The 21,029-nt window shown below is 35.7% G+C and overlaps 3 protein-coding genes across 6 annotated transcripts in view; 1 reads left to right on the top strand and 2 right to left on the bottom strand.

Annotated features, from left to right (window-relative positions):
* NF1 (neurofibromin 1) overlaps positions 1 to 21,029 on the top strand; it is a 282,604-nt gene that overhangs the window by 201,991 nt on the left and 59,584 nt on the right. The window lies entirely within an intron of this gene.
* On the bottom strand, positions 1,288 to 6,508 carry OMG (oligodendrocyte myelin glycoprotein). The gene is made up of 2 exons (XM_054459935.2): positions 3,884 to 6,508; positions 1,288 to 3,065 (listed from the first exon to the last, which is right to left on the bottom strand). The coding sequence occupies exon 2, from the start codon at positions 3,057 to 3,059 to the stop codon at positions 1,737 to 1,739; it is 1,323 nt and encodes a 440-aa protein (XP_054315910.1). The 5' UTR covers positions 3,060 to 3,065; positions 3,884 to 6,508; the 3' UTR covers positions 1,288 to 1,736.
* On the bottom strand, positions 10,511 to 20,867 carry EVI2B (ecotropic viral integration site 2B). Of its 2 annotated transcripts, none has more exons than XM_063656136.1 (2): positions 20,673 to 20,867; positions 10,511 to 13,671 (listed from the first exon to the last, which is right to left on the bottom strand). In XM_063656136.1, the coding sequence occupies exon 2, from the start codon at positions 12,349 to 12,351 to the stop codon at positions 11,005 to 11,007; it is 1,347 nt and encodes a 448-aa protein (XP_063512206.1). In that variant the 5' UTR covers positions 12,352 to 13,671; positions 20,673 to 20,867; the 3' UTR covers positions 10,511 to 11,004. The 2 variants fall into 2 exon arrangements, with proteins under 2 accessions (XP_063512206.1, XP_054315909.1); XM_054459934.2 differs by having other exon boundaries at positions 10,511 to 12,372; positions 20,673 to 20,866.

Here is a 21,029-nt window from a genome sequence, read left to right as displayed (position 1 = left end):
GGGATTAACTAAGCAATTAGTCCCTATCATGGATGGTGAAGGTACTAATCAGTGTTTGGGAGGGAGTGGAGATAGCTTCCACATATAGAGAGGTAATGCATTTTAAAATCATTTAGGGGACTTTTTCAAATAATCCTGTTTCTTCATGGTGAGATTCCCTGACACGGTGAGCCAGTCAGGTTTGCTAAGGCAGAAAATGTTCGAGAGCCACTGTACTAGACAGCATGAAAGATGACTGTTTTGTTGAAGCTTAATGGTAATTTTTCCATAATCCTGGTCCTTAAAAAGCAAAAAAAAAGAACATATTAGAATGTTGTTACTTTTCTCTCTCTCAATAGAAATGTTCCTAAACCAGCAAAGGAGGCTATCTGAATTTTTAAAAGTTTTTACCAAGGAACATAAAAATTCCTTTCTCTATTTTTTCCCACCTCTAGAAATGCTTGAAATGAGATTCTGCCTTACGTCTCACAAATTAAATACCACATTTGTGTCTCACCCATCTCAGTTATGCTATCTTGCATTTTAATCAATCCTGTTTCAGGACTTCTTTTGCTGCCTTGTGGCTGTTTCTTATGTTTGTCACTAATTCATAAGGTAGCTAACTTTTATATTTGTAGAGAATTTCTCAGTGATTTTCTTCTAGTTGGAGTTCCAGTGTGGTTTGATTTGGAGTGTCAAGATCTGTCCCATGCCTAGCCTTAGTCCTCAGTCTGTTTTATTGGGTTCACCACCTGGTTGTAGTACCAAATGCCCTTTTCCCTTTCCCTCGCTCCTTCCTCACTTCCTCAGTACTGCCAAAGTTCGTCAGACCCAATGATTTTATTCTTAAGCTAATCTTATTTTTAATTTAGGTAATTCTGATTTCTGATTTGCAAAAGATAAATTTTCTTCTCCTTCATGTAGTAGGATTTTAATTTTGTAAATATTTAAATTTTCCATTAATGGTGTGTTAAATCTGCACTAAAACTGCTTCTTTACATGTTTTTAAATTTTTTCATTATGTTTTTAACACTTTTCTTACATGCAAAAAACAAAACCGTTAAACTTTTCTTATTAAAATGCAAAGCCTAGTGTCTTCTAGCTTTTTGAAGAGCTTTTGTCCATTATATAATCTGTAAAGTAGCCAAGAGTTCCTTAGAAGCAGGACATCATTTAGATTTAAAACAATGATGGCTTGTCTGTAAAATAATGTTGTAGCATAACCATTCATGGGATGGCAGCTACGATTTTACTTCAGTAAAATATCCTTGGATACTACCGCCATTTTATTTACCTTAAAGATTTTACCAAGGTACCCTAGAACAAAAATAGTGAGGTCATTTTGATTCTGCTAAAGTTGGTATGACTGGAAAGCCAAATGACACAGTTATGAGCATAGACCTTTTATTTTCCAGATGTTTGACAGTGTAAACATACATAAAATACATATTAAAGTTTAGATGCTTTATATTTTGTGCAATAAATTGAAGCCTTAAAAAGAAAACATTTCATTTTTTTATAAAAGAAACTCATTAGTTTACTTAATTAAGACAGTAAAATAGCAGCAAGTAGTACCAAGACATTGTGCATTTCTTTTATTTAAGACAAGTTACTTCATTTACATCAGAGTCAGAAATGTTAAGACTGGCTTTCTTGAATACTTAAATATAGCTCGAATCGCTGGTTAGATATGGACATATTTTCCCAACTGTACACCAGGGAGGAGTGCTTTCATTAGTTTCAGAAAATGCAGACCCTCAGACAGCCAGCATGACCACAACATTGAGCATTAAGAGAAATGAAGCATTTACTTTCCAAGCATTTGCCACAGAAGGTAATGGAGTCTTTACATTTGTGGTTGTCTCTTCCCTCCATAAGTTAAGGGTTGTGCTTTGTTGAGGCATTTCAGAGAAATTATTTGGCATGCCACTAGTGATACTTAGGGTCATGGGTGTTGGGGATGATTTTGTTGAGCTAGTGAGGCTTGTGTTTGTAACCATTCCATCTTGGAGATGAATAGTTAGAGTTGCAGCTGCTGCTTCATGTGAATTGATAGTCTCTGTGGATGTATCTTCTGGATAGGGCACAAAAGCCTTATCAGTGCTAGTAAAGGTGGTGTCTTTGCTTAGAGTGGCACCAAACGTTGTTTCCTTTGTTCGATATTGTTTGGGTATTTTGGTCACTTTGGGTTGAGTTACCACACTCAGAGAGTTAATGGTGTCCACTGTCTGCATCCCACTTACAGTGAATAAGCTTGAGGTAAATCCAGAAGGTGTGGGATATATGTTATGTTCCTTTAAAGATGATATTTGGGTAGAACATGGAGTCCCTATCACATGGGCTTTTGTTTCCATCATCCACTTCAGTAAGTAAGTAATGTTTTGTTTGTGTTCACATGACCACCTGTTATTGTAAAGGGTTATCTCTTGCAACTGAAAGAGTTGGTCAAAAGATTGGTCTGGAATGAATGTGAACTTATTGTTGTGCAGGTAAAGATGTGTGAGATTTGTCAGGTTTATTAATGTACCTGGAAGAATTTGTGTCAAAGAATTATTAGACAGGTCCACGATATGTAGTTTGGAGGGCATGTTGGTTGGAACTGTCCAAAGCTTGTTACTACTGAGGTTGAGAACCTCGAGACTTCTTAGTGTATTTTTAATGAGGACAACCTTTTCCAGCATGTTCTTGGAAACATCCAGATACTTAAGATTCCACTGATAAGCTGTATCAGATTTGTCAAGAAGTTTAATGTTGTTGTTAGCAGCAGACATGTTCCACAGAGACCGAGGTAACTGAGCAGGCAGGCTTTCAAGCCTGTTATTTGAAATGTCCAGGGTCCTCAGATTGGTATATTGGGTTAACTGGTTATGCAGATCAGTAAAGTGGTTATAAGACAGGTTTAAATGTATAATATTCTCTTGCAGTCCAGATGGTAATGTAGTCAAGTTTCTGCCTGAACAGTCCACATGCCTGTGCCTCTCTGTGCATATACATTGGAGAGGACAAATGCATAAAATACCAGGTGTGAGAAACAGAAGGATGAACAGGCAGAGAGACATTTTCAATATCTGATATTCCATGAAAGCCTAGAAACAAACAGATACACCCTTCTTTTAATATGCAAATACAGTTTAGGCATCTGCATGGGTCAGTTAGCATTAGGCAAAATTTTCAATAAACCTCGTTGTTGTCGAGTCCTTTTATAATTGTTCCAGTGATTAAACTAACAAAGCTCCCCTTCATTTATAGTCCAAATGCTTAATCCTTCAATTGGGCTATGTGGTAGAGAGAGACTCTCTCCCTACTCTCTCCTGCATTTTCTCCTTTATTTTCTCTCTCCCTCCCCCCTTTTCTAACCATATTCTTTCTTATTTATCTTTCTAGAGCCCTAATATGATAAAATAGCATTCTTTGCAAATAAATAGTTGCAGTTGTAGGCTATTACTATTGTTGATGATATGCTTTCTTACTCAGATGAGAAAAAATGGCTGTCGTGTCTTTTTTTTTTAATCTCTGCAGTAATGTAATTCAATGTGTGTGTATAGGGTAGATTTTATTTAGATATTAAAGCAGTTCTTCGAAATTTTATCTTTATGTTTTTAGGATAAATATCTTTTTGTAAAAAGCACTTGAAAAATCCAGACCAACCCAGTACCTATAAACCTCACATTTTATAAAGTGATTTTTTTCTGTATATTTCAGTGCCCATTTTAAAGGAAAACAATATGTATATTTACAAAGTGACTGAATGGATAAAAAATATCCCTCAACTGACACTGCAGCAAATTTCTGGTGCATGCACTTGCTATTGAATATATATTTAATCCTAACGTTGACTTTTTCTTAAAAGAAAAAGGAAAAAGATTCCAAAGTCAGCCTTTTACTGATTTAAATAACATCTTACCGTGGTGTCGTCTTCAACATCAGCATCTCATTTTCTCCGGGAAACTTAAAGCTTAAAGGTCGTCTTGTTCTGTAGAGTCGGAACTGTTTCTGGCTGTGGGCTGTGCTTGGCTGCTCAGCTGCATTGTGTTGCTGTGAGCTGAAGCTCTGCAACCACCTGATCAGTACCACATAGGAGGACTGCAGAGCTGTCGCTGGTGCTGACTCAAATTTATGGCAAGAGGTGCACACGCAACAAAATGGACAATTTTTAAAAAAATTTACGGCATCAAGCGTACCTATATATCTGATTTGCTATAGGGTGGGATACCTTATGCATGAGAGTTGGCCCTTACTCCTTTCTATGTATTTGTCTGAGATTGGGTTCCATATTTTAACATTTGCCTCATTAAGAATCTGTGATTTTTTAAAATACCTCTACTCTTTATCCTTTTTACATGTTGAAAATAAATTTGACCTTCCTCATGGATAGTTTTCTATGATATTAGTCCCACTATTTTTAACTCCTGCCTTTTTATATTCCTTTCTAAAATTGTATAATTTTCATATCACTTTTTTAATATTATAAAAAATCTGTTTTATGACTTTTATGTCTTCCCCCAACATGGTGATTATTATGTTTAATCAGCTTTTCAAATTTATCAACCACTTAAGTGTTCCGTCTTCCCTTTTAGGATGTATAGAAGTACTGAAATACGATTATTTTTTCTTTATCTTTCTGATACAATGGATCATTTGACCACGGCTACACACAAGCCAGGATACATTTGGAAATTAGCTTCTTATACTTTAGATTATCAGTTCCTATGTAAAATAAACATGTTTTATTGTATGTATTTGGAGTTAAAGTTTTTTTTCTTTATGCAACCTTGGGTGGTAAGTGGCTATGAGTATTGTTTTTTCCAAAGACATTTTTGGTGCTATATGAATGACCATTTATTTGATTTTATGTTTTAAGAATGGCAGTATCAATTTAGGTGATTTCAGAGTGTTGCACATTTCATCTTTCTGGGAAAGTAGTTTATAGTTTTAAAATTACATGAAATAATATAAAAGCAAAATTTTTCATCATGAGTTTTATAAAGTGAGATCAGATTTATGATAAAATTTGCTCCACTCTTCAGTGGACTGCTTGTGTAAATCTGTTAAAACACAAATCTGATTTCCAGAATGGCAAGTTTAAAGAAAGCAAATAAAGTTATGGTATTTTTGTTACCAAGTGGCACCATTTAAAAACGAGTAATATTTAGCATGTTATGTGTAAGGAAAATCTCTTTATGCCTTGTTACTAAATCCTTTGTTTTTTCTCTAAATTATATTAGCATTATTTAGATTATACCACAAATAGAATTTGTTGTATTAAAATTTGAAGTTTATTTTCTTACAAGAGAAACTATACTCTAGGAGCCACCTTTTGTATAAAACTAATATTCCTCGAAAAGTATCTGCATTTTAAGAGTCTGCAACATAGAAATTTATTGTTGATTGGGTGCTTTATGGCCACTATACTTTGAGGGTTCAGTTGAACTCTCAATTAGATTCTTACTGTGGATTTAGGAAACCAGCCATCAATCATAGTGCTTAAAAGTAATGTGTTAAAAATACTACATTCAGCAATATTGTGGAAATAGAGAATGCATTGACATTTAGAGTTCTATTTAAGCTCATATATACACTGCTGCACTTCTAAAGATGTGACTGAGGGTCAATTTACCGACCACTTAAATCTCTTAATTTTAGGAAACCTCATTAAGTCAGTGTAGTAGAGTTATGCATTTTCATTACACTTAACAGTACTTTTGTTTGAAAGAAAGGACATGTTACTTCATTAATGGATTCAAATGAATTTGGGTTTAGGCTGTATCAAGTTTAGTTTCTGTTGTATATAATCAAAAATTCCAGTGCAATAGTAGTGGCAGTGTTTCTCATTTCAAGTTTGGGACATACCAAATTGCTTCATATTATTCAAAGATTATTGTAAAATTCTCAAAAAGAAAAAGGGAGATCATTTCAATATATTTGAATTGTAACAATCTCTTACACTGGGTGCAGCACACCAACATGGCACATGTATACATATGTAACTAACCTGCACGTTGTGCACTTTTACCCTAAAACTTTAATAAAAAAAAAAATAAAGAAAAAGGAAAAGAAATTCTCATGAAATAAAATAATACTATATTACTGTTACTCAAAAAAAATATTTTTTAGAGGCATAAGTATGTGTTACAACTTATTTTAAATATTATTCAGACTCATTACATTTTCTATTTGTCTAGGTCAGTAATGATAGGCAACTTTTACATTCTAGATTAAGCAGTAAATTAATTTACATATTCTTTTTTCTTTTAAAAAAGAAAGGGGTCCTAGGATATATTACACCAACATTGTGAAAGGTATCACAAAGCATCTGCCAAGGAATAGCTATCCCACGCTAATCAGTGGTTTCAGTTTTCCATTATTATAGATAACATTTGCTATGTTCGAGAGTCAGATATTGTTTATTTTTGGTAATATGGTTGGCTATTTAGACTGATTTTCCTGCTGAATACAACTGAGAGTACTCAATAAAGTATTTTAAAAGCATGAAAGAAATAACAACATAGAACTTACCAAGTAAAAATCCAAATGAATCAGTTTGTTTGCCCACCTCCCTACTCCTTTTTTTCTTTATGCCACTGACTTGTTGCCAAGACTCAGTCAATTATTTCCTAAAACGTCTCTCATCTTGGAGTTTTCTCTTTGACTCTTTGGGAAGATTTAATTTGTTCTTCTGTCCCCCATATTTTCTATAAGTGATTCCTCATATCATTGACATAATTGCTCATTTGCATCATCTCACAATAATTTCAAAATAATACCAGTATTGATTGCTACAATTAGATTATAGACTACCGAATAAAGTTTAAAATTTGTTTGTAGCTCTGCTTTATTTCACTAAAAGTGTATAGTAAATTCTGTGTTCTAATGCAATGTGAAATAATTCTTTTCTGTGTATTTTTATATCACCAACTTGATATAAACTTTGTTTCAGTTTTCAGCTTTTCAGGATCACAAGTCAAAATTATATATATAACAATGTATATTCAGATAAATCTTACTTCTCTGTCTTTTCCATCCTATTTCCTTCCTTCTCCTATTAGTGACTGTTTTTATTAGCTTTTCGTTGTATCATTAACATTTCTTTTTGAAAACTTAAAAAAAATGTAAGCATATGTATGGTATGTTCTTATCCCCCCTTCTAATATAAAAGGTGACATATATACATACTGTTAGATAGCTTGTTCTTCTTTTCTTACTGTATCTTGAGTATCGCTCCATATCGGTATATAGGTATCTGTATAATTCATTGTTTGATCCATAGTACTCCATTTGGGAATGTACCATGGCTTATTCAACCAGTCCCCCATTGGTGGACATCTGGGTTTTTTTCAGACTTTTGCTGTTACAAATAATGCCACAGTGAATACCCTTGTACCTAAATAATTTTATATGTTTGCCAGTAAATCTTTGAAAAAGATTCCTAGAAGTAAGATTGCTGGGTAAAAGGGTAAATGCATTTTGAATTTTTCCAGACATTACTAAATTCCTCTCCATTGATTATACCATTTTGCAGTCCCACCAACAGTGTATCGTGGTGTCCAGTTCTATACAGCCTCACTGTATACTTTGTTGTTGAACTTTGGGATTTATTGTCCATCTGATAGGCAAGTATCTCCATCTAATTTTAAATGCATCTCTGTAATTATGAGGGGGAGTATATGTCTTTACATATCTTTAAAGACCATTTAAATGTTTTCTCCTGTAACTGTCTTTTTAATGTTTTGCACTATTAAAAGTTGTGTTTTGGGTCTTCCCCTTCCCGCCCCATATTAGGAGCATTTTAAATTTTAGAGGTATTAGCACTTTGTCTTGATTTAAGTTTTAATTTTTTTTCCAGTTTGCTATTTGTCTTTTGGCTTTATTATGGTGAGGTGTGTGTGTCTGTGTGTAATGCGCATGTGCATGTGTGTGACATTTAAAAGTTTCATATAATTTGATTTCCCTTTTTATTGCCTCTGGATTTTGAGTCTCAGCTAGAAAGGTTTTTCCCCGCTTCCAGATTATAAAGGAATTCACTCATATTTTCTTCTACTACTTGTATAATTTCATGGTTTATATTTAGAACTCTGGTCCTTGGTGTTCTAATATAGTGTGAAGTATGGATCAAATTTTTTCTTTTTTCCAGATGTCTATCCAGTTGTTCCAATGCTTGTTTCCACTGATTTGATATTTATTTCTGGACTTTTTCTTCTGTTCCATTGATCTGTTTGTTTAGTCATATACCGGTACCACAGTGTTTTAGTTATAGGTTCCCAAAGGTGCTACTTTACTTTTTGATCAGAATTAGGTAAGAACAACAGTTAAAGATCACCCTCATCTAATTCATTTGTGTCCCTCACCACTCACACCAAATAGAAGACTTATGTGATATATGTATGTTTCAGTGCATGATGTAGGTGCTCTTTGGTCCTATATTAGTGAAGAGTGTTGAACCAATAGTCAGGGAGCAAACTCAGCTTTTAATACCACTTCTAAGCACATCACTTACTTTCTCTGGTCCTGTTTTCTCAGTAGTTAACAAACAAAAGGAGTTGAACCAAATGGTCTTCAGGGTTGTGTCTGACTCTGGTTAATGCTGTTTTGGTTAAGAGCACCACTAGTATGTGATGTGAACTTTAATCTACCTTTTATTCCTCTGTGCCTTATTCTTTTGCAGTATTCATGAAATAAACTTTCTCTTCTGGATCTTAGTTCTTTAATCTTTTCTCTAAAAGATTTTTCTTTGTTCCAGCATTTTCTTCTGTCCTGTATTTATTAGTTTGTATCTCTTCCTGCTGATTAAGCAAGGATTGCCACTGTTTGGCTGCTTAGCTTCCACTGACCTCATTGGGGAAAATTACATGCAGTTAAATGTGAATCATTCTTCCCCCAGCAAAGAATTTCTTTAAAAAAAAATAAAGGAAAAAAGACAACATAAAAACCCGGCTGCTGCCAGTAGTCTGTCCTGTTATACAAAGAACAGAAAGAGAAAACCTCCCTTTAAAGTACTTAAAGATATCAGACAACATTATGGTCAGCTAATCAGCTCCCGTTTAATCTAAGAAAATTGGTATTTCCCTATTTTTCCCTGTATTTCTTTCAGGAAAGAAGGTGGTAAAAAGGGGCAAAAATGTGGAACGAGCCCATTAAGTAACTGTCATAAACGTAAAATGAGAACAGTTAATGATGATTTAAGGCATGTCAAAGACTTGGCCAAGTATAAAAACATATCTTATTTACCATAACAAAAATTCTTAAAAAGAATAATAGGAAATTCTCAACTCCAGATTGCTGCTGGGGAAATTAGCTTTAAAAGTACTAAGTTTGGGCCAGGCATGGTGGCTCACGCCTGTAATCCCAGCACTTTGAGAGGCCGAGGCAGGTGGATCACGAGGTCAGGAGTTCAAGACCAGCCTGGCCAATATGGTGAAACCCCGTCTCTACTAAAAAAAAAATACCAAAATTAGCCAGGCATGGTGGTGCACACCTCTAGTCCCAGCTACTCAGGAGGCTGAGGCAGGAGAACCCCTTTAACGTGGGAGGCGGAGGTTGCAGTGAGCCAAGATCATGCCACTGCACTCCAGCATGGGCAACAGAGTGAGTCTCTGTCTCGAACAAAAGTACTAACTTTGAAGAATACATGAAAGAAACTTTTTAATGAGGAAGACAAAAGATGTAATATGACAATAAGTATCATGCTTATTCAGGAAAATAAGCAGCTCAAGGAAGTGTTTCTACAGATTAAAAAATTAATGGTCAGTAAAGATGGCTTGAAAGATTTTAGGAAAAACATTGTATGTAAAATTCCTGTGTCTAAAACCCTACTGGTTCTTATTAAATATGGAGCTTTGTTAATGTCATGAATGCCAGTGCTATGAATAAATGCTGTGTTCTATTCTGAAAATCCCAGAACTATGAGTGATTCTCCAAGACTGGGCTACCATTTTATTCTAAGTGCTTGTTTCCCTCTGGAGTTAGATGGGACTAATGAGGAAGAATATGTGCTTGTTGGGCAAAGGAGCACTTCTGCAGACAAAGACTGGCATCCCCAAAAGTATAGGCTGATGACCACTCTTGACTTTGACAAAGATTGGGCCCATTCCTACTCTAATGACTCAGACTTACCGATTGTCAGATAATAGATGAAGATGAAATTCTGTGTAAGAAAGGTGATTTAAGAGTGGATAGCATCAGAAAGTATAAGTTTAGTAAAAAGTTGAGAATCATCTGTGTTTTGATAGTCTTTTTTCCTGAAAAAAGATCACCCGTATAAAAGAAGTCACCCGTATTTAGAATGAAGCCATAGTCTTCTTTTCCTTTTTTTTGCTTTATAAAACTTGATTTTGTTTGGGTGTTTATAAAGAAGAAACTTGTAAAGATGCCAGTTTTAAAATTTGTGCCCCCCCCAACATGATAGGAAAATATTTGCATTTTATGATGCATCCTCATATTTTTTTCAGAGTAAATGTCCCTAACCCAACCCTTCAGTTGATGTTTTAACATGTTTGTTTTACTCTTTGCAATGAAACCAAGAAGAAAATTTCTCTATTCTCAAACATGCATTTTAATCTCCCATTCCCACAAACTTGGAATATTTATTTAATACTTGAGGTATTAATTTAAAACTTGGAGTATATACTTAGTCTTTTATTCCTCTCCACCTTGGTCTTTGAAATGGAAACATAAAAGTTTATTCACCATAAGTTTATACACAGCTTTTCAGGGGGAAAAAAAAAACTGTACTGGGTAATAAGTATATGCAGATTGTTTCCAAGTTCTTAAATTATTGAAACATACCATTTACATATGTAAAATGTACTATACTTTAAACATAGGTACTATAATTAGTAAATAGATTACTGTTAAATAACTTTTTTTAAAAAAAAGTTTCATCTATGCACATAGGCTCTGAGCAGATTTCAGATAGTTCCTGAATAAAAATCAAAATTGACTATTAGTTGCCATTTTATATATGTTAACATATAAAGAAAAAAGAGTCATTTGAGGATGGAAGATCAGCTAAAAAGCAAGTTGTAATATTTATAACAGTTCTGCAGGTGGAGGTGGCAGGGATTCATTAAGATCTTGATCAGAGTTGGGAGGAATAGAGAACTCCTGACACTGGATCTCAAGGTTGGAATCTTCTTGGTTTTTCATAAAATCTACCGGTGGCAGGGGCAAGTTAAGTGAGTCAGGCGGTGGAAATGATTGTATTATCTCAGATTTATGATCTCCACAGTCTTGATTGAGACAGTCCAGAGATGGAGGGAGACTAGTAGAATCATTTGGAAGAGGAGATACAATTGTCATTGTGGGTTTGTCAGATTGGTTACTTTCCTGTCCTTCCAAATCCAGAAGGGGAGGTGGTGGAGGCAGATCTGCATCATCTGAAGAAGAAACAGCAGTTCCAATTGTTGATCCATCAGCACTATCTTCTGATGTACCATTTACTTGATCTTTTATTTTCTCTATTTTGGGGTTGTTGGAGTCTTCAATGTTTTCACTTGATTCAAACAACTTAATTTCTAAGTCATCTGCTAAAAGTGTGCTTTTGCTTGGTTTCCAGGGTGTAAGTGAAATGATTGATGTACGTTTTGTGGATATTTCATTTTCTCTGATGTTATCCATACAAATGTCAGGGGTTTCTCCATCAGCAAATGGAGATCTACCTGCCCAATTTTGATCATTTAAAACTGGTTTCCTTAAGCATTTCCAAAGTACAATGATGATTATAGCTACCAACATAGAAGTCAGAAGTACACCAATTAGTATGGCAGCTGTTGAATTATAATTGTTTTTTTGTGGGGTTTGTTTGTTACTGGTAGTATCTAAGATAAATCCTGGTGTACTCCTAGGTGAATTTTTGACAGTTGATGTTGGTTGTGTGGATGGATTATGAACAGTTATTTGTTTTCTAGAAGGGATCTGGACAGATGATGATTGTTGAGTAAAAGTATAGACAAATGATGGTGGTGGTTGTGTGGTAGAAGTATGGGCAGATGGTAGTTGTCTGGCAGAGGTGAACACAGCTTGCTGGGAGGAGGTGTTGGCCATCGGTGTTGGTTGTTTGGTGTTATAGGCAAGTGGTTGTCCAGCAGAAGTATGTGCTTCTGGTTTTTCAGAAGAGGTATAGACAGCTGGTGTTGGTTGTCCAGCAGTGACTTTGGCAGGTGATATTGATTGTCCAGAAAAAGTGTCACTGAATTGTGCTGGTTGACCCAAAGGATTCCCTGTTGTATTTTGAGAATTAGCCAATACATGTGACGTTGATGATGTGAATAAGGTAGGCTGTGACTGCTTCTCTGTTGTAATTGTCTCTGTCTTTGAAAAAAATGTATTGTTCAGGTGTCCACAAAACAAAATTAAGATGAAATATTTGGGATCCATTTCAGAATATTTCCTCCTTATCTATAGTGAGTTTATAATGAAAGAGAAAGACAGGCATCATTGGTGTGTAGTTAAAAATTTGACTTTTCATTATAATTCCTGGCATAAAGTAGGTAGACATTATTCCTAATTAGTAGTAGTTGATTAGTAGTTATTATTCCTAATTTAGACTTGATACACTGTAGGTTTGGTGTAACAACTCTTGGATATACTCTAACCCATCATACAGCATTTGGACCTCATAAGCAGTGATCTCTCTTCTTTTATTAATACAAGTTCTGTACTTGGCTCTGCTGCCCCTCTAGCTTCATTATATTTCAGTACTTCACTTAGTCATACTTCTCAAAACGCATAGGCTCTATATGCTGGATCCATGTGTTCTCTACCTTTTTTCACCATTTTCTACTAGAAATATATTGATTCTCCTGCCTTGAAGAACACCAGTGATCATCTATTACCTAATCTAATTGTTCTTTATTTCTTCTCTCCCCTCCCCTCCTTGACCACATTAGACACTACTGTTCCTTCACTAATATTCAAGTAGCTTTTTGTAATCAGTCTTCCTTTCATGTTACTCTCACTAGCTCTTTTTCTTCTGCCTCCTAAATATGGTTTATTGATATTCAGTCCTCACCCTTACCTACTTTTCTTTGTTCCTGATTCTGTAAGATTTTAGTTCTCAGCTTTATGCCACAATTCCTAAACCTGTACCTCCAGCCTACATCTTCTTTGTCCTAATTCTATTTGTATGACTTCTTGGTGGATTTTTCCATATATATATATCTCCCACTATCAGCAAATTCAACATATTTAAAATTTCATCTTTACCCTCACATCTGACTCTTCTCCCAACTTCTCTATATCTGTTAATGGTACCACTAAGTTTCTTAGGCACAGAGTCTATTAGTAATCTTTGCAGCATCCTCAGTGTCTCTGTAGCATGGTAGCCTTATGTTAATATTGCATATTTTTAAAGACTTCAATTCAACTCAGAATCCTAGGCTTAAAATCCTAGAGTGATCTCTGAATCTGGTGGAGTAAATTCAATCCAGTTGGTCAAGTAGTCCTGCTGCTGCTTTCATTCATTTATTGGTAAATGCCACATTTGTGTGGAGCTCTGTTCTAGGTTTAGGAGATTTAAAAAAAAAAAAGATAGTCACTGCCTTTAAGTGTTTCAGATTCTAGTGGTAGAAGCAAACAGTAAAGGCCAGGCGTGGTGGCTCATTCCTGTAATCTCAGCACTTTGGGAAGCCAAGGTGGGAGGATCGTTTGAGGCCAGGAGTTCAAGAACAGCATGGACCACATAGTGAGATCCCATCTCTAAATAAAAAGAAGAAAGAAAAAAAGCTAAAAAATAATTACAATAATTTTTTTTTTTTCCGAGACAGTCTTACTCTGTCACCCAGGCTGGAGTGTAGTGGCACGATCTGGGCTCACTGCAAACTCCGCCTCCCGGGTTCAACTGATTCTCCTCTCTCAGCCTCCAAGTAGCTGGGATTACAGGTACACATCACCACGCCTGGCCTATTTTTGTATTTTTAGCACAGACGGGGTTTCACCGTGTTGGCCAGGCTGCTCGAGAACTGACCTCAGGTGATCCGTCTGCCTCGGCCTCCCAAAGTGCTGGGATTACAGGTGTGAGCCACCACACCTGGCCCAATTACAATAATTTGATAAGCTTTCTCATAAAAGTATGCAGGAGATGTACAGAGAAGTTAACCTAGCCTGGGAAGGCTTCAGTGAAGTAAAGCTTGAACTGAATTTTAAAAGTCTATAAGAACGAATTAAATTTCCAGCCAGGGAGAGCAACAGTGTGGGCACAGGAAAATAAGGCACGTATGAAAGTTTGGCAGGTAGGGCTTTTTCTGGGATGTGGTAGATGCTAAAACTTGGAGAGTTAAGTTTCAGTTCTACTTCTCCCATCTAACTACCTGTCTAACCATGAGAACTAGTTGCTTAACCTTTCCTGTTCTCAACTGCCTTTCCTCTAAAGTGAGGAGTTCTACTGAGACAATTTGCAACTTTTGGTATAATATACTTGTTTTGCACATCATCAAACACAATGGCAACTATTTGGTTATCTGTTAACATTAGGGAATAGAAAATCTTAGGGTGTTAGATATTGGTATACATGATTAGAAACTGTAGTTCTTCTGACTCATAAGCCTATATTTAGAGAGATTTGATGTTCTGTTGGAAGGTGCAATAAAAGTTTTACAAATTACCTTTTCAGCATATCTAAATAGCATATCATTGCTTACTCCTCTACCACTTGGTACACAGTGATGATAAATGGCCCTGTTTTAGTAGAAGAAAAGATATGTGATTTTTTTCCCTGTACGAATAATTCAAGCCTAAATTTTAAAACAGTTCTCCTTTGAACTCTCCTGCACACTGCTGAATTAATCTTAAAAGCATGCATGATCAGGTTACTACTGCCTTGCTTGAGGGTTTAATTTCTGTTAAGATAAAACTTCCTTTTTTTTTTTTTTTCTTTTGAGACAGAGTCTTGCTCTGTCACCCAGGCTGGAGTGCAGTGGCATGATCTTGTCTCGCTGCAACCTCTACATCCTGGGTTCAAGCGATTCTTGTGCCTCATCCTCCCGAGTAGCTGGGACTACAGTAGGCATACACTACCACACTTGGCTAATTTTTGTATTTTTAGTAGAGACAGGGTTTCACCATGTTGTCCAGACCGGTCTCGAACTCCTGACCTCAAGTGATCTGTCCGCCTCAACCTCCCAAAATGCTGGGATTACAGGCGTGAGCCACCACGCCTGGCCTGTTAAGATAAAACTTCTAAATTGAGTTTTCTTCCTTCTGGCTTGAGTTAACCAGTCCAGATTCACGTATCATGACTGAAACTTCTTATCCAGCCAAATGCATCCCTTTCCCACCTTGCATACTTTCTAAACACACGCTTTTTTCCTGCTAAACAGACACTTTTATGCTGTTTTTTACCCTTCTCGAGGGTGTTCTTTTTTTTTCTTTTTTTTCTTCCAGACCTAGCCTCTTCCTCTTTCTGGCTGCATATCTGAATCTGTCCTCATCTTTCAGACCTCAGTTTAAATTCTACTTTTCAACCTAAGTTCTCTGTGACTGACTACAGCCCAAACAGATCAGTCATTTACTGAATTCCCCCTAGCTCTCATTTATTGTTTTTATGGTTCCTAACATAATTCATGTATGTATCTCACTCACGCTTCTATTCTCTTAAGTAATTGTGTTTATTTTTTATTACTTTTCACATTTTCCTATACCTACTTCCTTGAACAAGATTATAAAGAACCTTGAAGAAGGCAGAAAGGAGAAAGAAAAATACTTACCTAGAGCATATTATGTGTTGTACTATCCCAGTTTTGCATACTTTATTTCACAGAACCTTTAAATGACTCTATGAGGAAGGTAAAGGGATCCCTTATTTACAGATAAAGAGACAGCGTCAAATGAGTTAAGCAGTTTGCCTGATGTTATACCACTCTAAGTGACAGATTGGGAGTTTGTACTCAGGGCCACCTGATTCCAAAGCATACATTCTTTCTGCTACCCTTTATTGCTTCATGTTTTTATATTTTGATTTCTTTGTAGTATAATGCCTTATATATTAGGAGCACAGTAAACATTTAACCTGTATTGGGCTTCTTGATTCCTTTCCATTTTAGTTTTTGCTTTTTACTAGTACTTCTACCAGAATATAAGCAGAGGCAGTGAAATCTAAGTTAATAAATTCTTTTTATCCATTTTGCAAAAGATTTAAAAGGGAAAATTTGAACACTTTTGGCATAGATATAGGGATTTGAATAATCTCTGGATGGTCATCATCCATGCAGTTCCTACCCATTATTCTTATAGATTACAAAAAAAGGCAAGGGGACTTCCTTAGAAAATGTTATTCTCTTCAGAATTTCATTTTAAAAATCTGTTTTAATGCTATCCAAAGCATCAGAAAATATAAGCCATGAATTGTCTTTAGCCAAAAATGTTTCCTCTTTTGTGACTTTGCTTAAAATAAGGAAACCATATGGTTCCTCTTTTCAGTTAGCTGAAAAAGGCATTAGAGAAGGAAAGAGCCCAAACAGGAACATAATTTTAAACCCAGGTTAGTTTGTAAGATCAATTTTGATAGGCTCCTATCCTCTAATGTCAGTAGTAAGCTGGTGGAACCCTCCATGTATAAGATTTTCACTTGTCAGTTAACGGTTATGGCAATATTAAAACCAAATTCCATTTTTTGCCTGTCCTAACACTTTCTACCACTCTTCAGTTAGCTTTTTATCCTCCTAGGATCTGCTACATCAGAATACTAGAAACTGTATTAGAATTCTATGATGGCAATTCAGTGTAGTGCAGAGAAGGAGGAGAAAGATTTAAAAGAGGAATAAATAGGGAATATAGTAGTGGAAAAAACTGACTTTTTTCCCCAGAGGTAATGAGGCCAGCGTTATTACCAGTGTGGAAGGTTATTTAGCATACACATTTTAAAATATGTAAGTGGTGTGTACCTGAAGTACCAACATTGTTTCTGTAGGTAAAGAACAATATGCAGGGGAATAAAAAGGAGAAGAAGATTTAGAATAATATAAAAGGCAATGCAAAGAAATACAAAATAACACAAAAGAGAAAAAACAAAAACTTTAGGAAGCAGCAAACAGAAAAGAGGAAGGTCAATTGACTAGAGAAGATACAGAAAAGCAGAAAAGTTAATAAACAGCTGCAAAAAAAAGCAGTGGTTATATAATTAGCAAGAAGGCAGTGTAGATGATTGAAGTAGGCAAAATGAAGAAGTTGGGGGCGGGGGGAGATGATTGAAGTGGATGAAAGAAGCAACGGCAAAATGCTGCTCTGTTGTGGCTGGCCTGTGTTTGTGAGTGCAGGGAGACAGTAAAGAGGAGCTTGCTTTCTAAAATGGAGTACCAGAATGAACCATCCTTTCAAATTCATTTACCTTTCATTTCAGGCTCTCCTGTCTGCTGTGAGTATCCTTACCATCCTCTCCCTTTTTTTTTCCCTGACACTATCCAGAAGCATACCTGGCAATTACTCCAAAGAACCCATGCACCTGTGTACATTTTATATAGAGTTTTCCAGAAATCCCTTAGTCTGCTGCTCAAGCAAATTTGTCAGCCCTCATATGCCGGTTTTTACTCATTATTATAGGCTGGCACTTTGAGGTTTAAATCTGTGATTTTGGTTCTTTTTCTTTGCTGAATATTTTAAAAAGAAAAACGTAAATTTTAACATTTTAAAGACAGTTACAGTGAAGCAGGAGTCCCCGTGTATAAGACACGTTCTTTTTTTTTTCTTTTGGAGACAGGGTCTCACTCTGTCACCCGGGTTGCAGTGCAATGGTGCAATCTCAGCTCACTGCAGCCTCCGCCTCCTGGGCTCAAGCGATCCTCACACCTCAGCTTCCCTAGAGAAGCTAGAACCGCAGGTGCACGCCACCACGCCCAACTAATTTTTGTATTTTTTGTAGACATGGGGTTTCACCATGTCACCGAGGCTGGCCTTGAACTCCTGGACTCAAGTGACCCACCCGCCTTGGCCTCCCAAAGTGCTGGAATTATAGGCATGAGCCACCGAGCCAGGCCATAGACATGTTCTTATAAATATAATGCAAAAGTACTTAAAGGGTCCAGCATTTAAAATTGATGCTGTTAAGTTGGATATGTTAGGAAGTATGCCATTATCTTTTAAAGAGAATCAAGATTTGGAGAGCATATCCTAGACAAAAGACAAGTATAGATAGCTGTATCAATTACTTTGATATAATAAAAGTTGTGATACAAATATAATAGATTAAAATTTAGCAGTAGTATTATCTCTAACTAGTGAAGTTTTGAAACCGTAAAAGAAAAAACCAGCCATTCTGCATCTTGAGGAAAAGTGGAAAGAGAAATTGACCTTCAACTACAATAGGAAGTATTTGATAACCATCTTGTATCATGATAGTGACCATTTACTGAGCACCCACCAAAGGCTAAGCAGTATCCTATTTTAATTAGCTAGGCGGTGGTTTTTTCATCCTACAGATAAGGAAACTGAGACACCATGATGTTGGGTAACTTGGCAGTATCACAGCTCTAAGTAGTGGCACTAATACAAAAATCATGCTAATCTTGTGCCAGAACCCTTTCTTTCTATCACATTTCACTATATGTGCTATACTGCCTTTCATAGAAAAGTTACGAAATAGAAATGCTTTATGAAGGAAGGAGATGTGAGTTGGTGGGAATTATATGTAAATAACACTTGTAGGTAGTCTTAGATAAAGGGTAGGAAAGAAATACCTGAAAACCCATTTTAGTCCTGATTCTACGAAAACTGTTATAAGAATTTTGAATGGTTTCTATAAAGTGTCATATTTAGGAAGTTTACTGAAAATTTTGTGGTGATTTTTTTTTAAAGCTTGGACATTGAAAGGCATCAGATTTATGTTTCTCAGTTCAAACTTAATCAGAATTAAAGTTTCCTTCTAAGTAGAATTATGTAGGAATTAGCTGGAAAACACAAGCACTACTAGTAAACTTTAGATTTGGGACTAACCCTTTAAAAACATGTATGGGACCAGGCGCAGTGGTTCCTGCCTGTAATCCCAGCACTTTCGGAGGCTGAGGTGGGCCAATCACTTGAGGTCAGGAGTTCAAGACCAGCCTGACCAACATGGTGAAACCCCGTTTCTACTAAAAATACAAAAAATTAGCCAGGCGTGGTGGCGGGTACTTGTAATCCCAGCTACTCAGGAGGCTGAGGCAGAAGAATCTCTTGACCCTGGGAGGCGGAGGTTGCACTGAGCCCATGAGCCAAGATGGTGCCACTGCACACCAGCCTGGGTGACAGAGAGAGACTCCGTCTCAAAAAAAAAAAAAAAAAAAGTATGGGATTCTATGACAAAAACACACTGTAAGGATTGATAGGAAATTTTTTAATTTTATGAAATATGACAGTGAAAAAAATTTAATATAATTTTATGACTTTATGCATAATGAAATAAACTAAATATTAGAAGCAGAAAAATATATAGACAAGCCTAATCTGAAAAAGAGATAAATATCTTTATTTTCTGACTTCCACAATAATTACTTAGAAGAAATCCTTCTAAGAGAAAGTCATGAGTATTTATTAAATGTTGAAATGGGATATCACCCACTATGAACATATTATTCCCTGAAATTACAAATCTATGTAAAATACTCTTTGCAGTTTTTCTTTGCCCATTTTACCCACAGCAAGCATCTTTTATGCATATTAACAATTTTCTATTGTTTATTCTGTGGGTTTCTTCTATCTTATACTATGTTCTAAAGTCTCAGATAATGTGACATAAACACGTAGATGATATTAATATACACGTGCATGTTTGATTATTGACTAACATTTTTGGCTTAGTAAGCTTTTAAAATGAGCCATAATGTTTTCATGTCATCATTATTAAATATAAAAATCTATATGTAAAAAATAAAGCACATAAAATAATAATAATCAAATACCACATCTGATTTCTTTTTCTTTCTAAATTAAGTGAAGGTGACCATTCTTACTATGCAAACTAAAGGGGATACAAAAATTTTAATTTATGCATTATATTATGTACAGGAAAATTTTATAAAAAGTACATTAGAACTTTTAACAATTAATATTTTGGAGGTTATAAATTCAGTCATAGCCTGTGGAATCTAGTTCTATTTCTAACCCTTAGTTTTATCTACCATGGCTACAGTTTCTTTTTAATTCTAAAACTAAGGTTAACAAATATGATTGTGGCTGGGAGCCATGGCTCACTCCTGTAATCCCAGCACTTTGGGAGGCCGAGGTAAGCGGATCACCCAAGGTCAGGAGTAGGAGACCAGCCTGGGCAACATAGTGAAACCCCCTCTCTACTAAAAATACAAAAAAATTAGTCAGGCGTGGTGGTGGGCACCTGTAATCCGAGCTACTTGAGAGGCTGAAGCAGGAGAATTGCTTGAACCCAGGAGGTGGAGGTTGCAGTGAGCTGAGATGGTGCCACTATACTCCAGCCTGGGAGACAGAGCAAGACTCTATCTCAAAAAAAAATATATGTATGTATGTATGTATGTATGTATGTATGTATGTATGTGTGATTACATAAACTTAAAAGGTCTTATACAAACCTAGGTGAAAATATTTTTCTAAGGCAAGCTGAACACTGAATATTTTTTAATTCTATGCAACAAAACCACAAAAACCTGTTATAGACATCTTTAGACTATCAGAGTTTAAGTTTAAAACACTAATGACAGTTTTTAAAATAAATTTTATATAAAGCAAGATCAAACCAAATTGTGTGAAAATTTTCTTACCTCAGCTGTTAACTTCTTTTGCAGAATGCTAAATTCTTGTTCTAACTGGACATTTTGGTGATTTGGCTAAGAAAGGAAAATGGGTGGTTCAATTCAGATTTAAAATGTTCCTCTAGCAAACTGAAATAGTTTCTGTAGAAAAAGAGGAAGTTTATCAATAGCTGGTTCCGGAAGTGCAATAAACCACAAAGTGACTAAGAAATATATTACTTTAACAGAACTTATTTTGAAATACATTTTGGAGCCCTATGATTTGAGTGCTTTTAATTATGTAAATAAATATTTGAGATACTCTAGTAATATGATTATATAAATTAAATATTTAGGATGGAGTCCTGAAGAGAAAATTACATGTTC

The sequence above is a fragment of the Pongo pygmaeus genome, chromosome 19 (assembly GCF_028885625.2).
Source record: "Pongo pygmaeus isolate AG05252 chromosome 19, NHGRI_mPonPyg2-v2.0_pri, whole genome shotgun sequence".
NCBI classification, from domain to species: domain Eukaryota; kingdom Metazoa; phylum Chordata; class Mammalia; order Primates; family Hominidae; genus Pongo; species Pongo pygmaeus.
The sequence above is the reverse complement of the archived record's forward strand: the minus strand, read 5'-3'. Positions and strand labels throughout refer to the sequence as shown.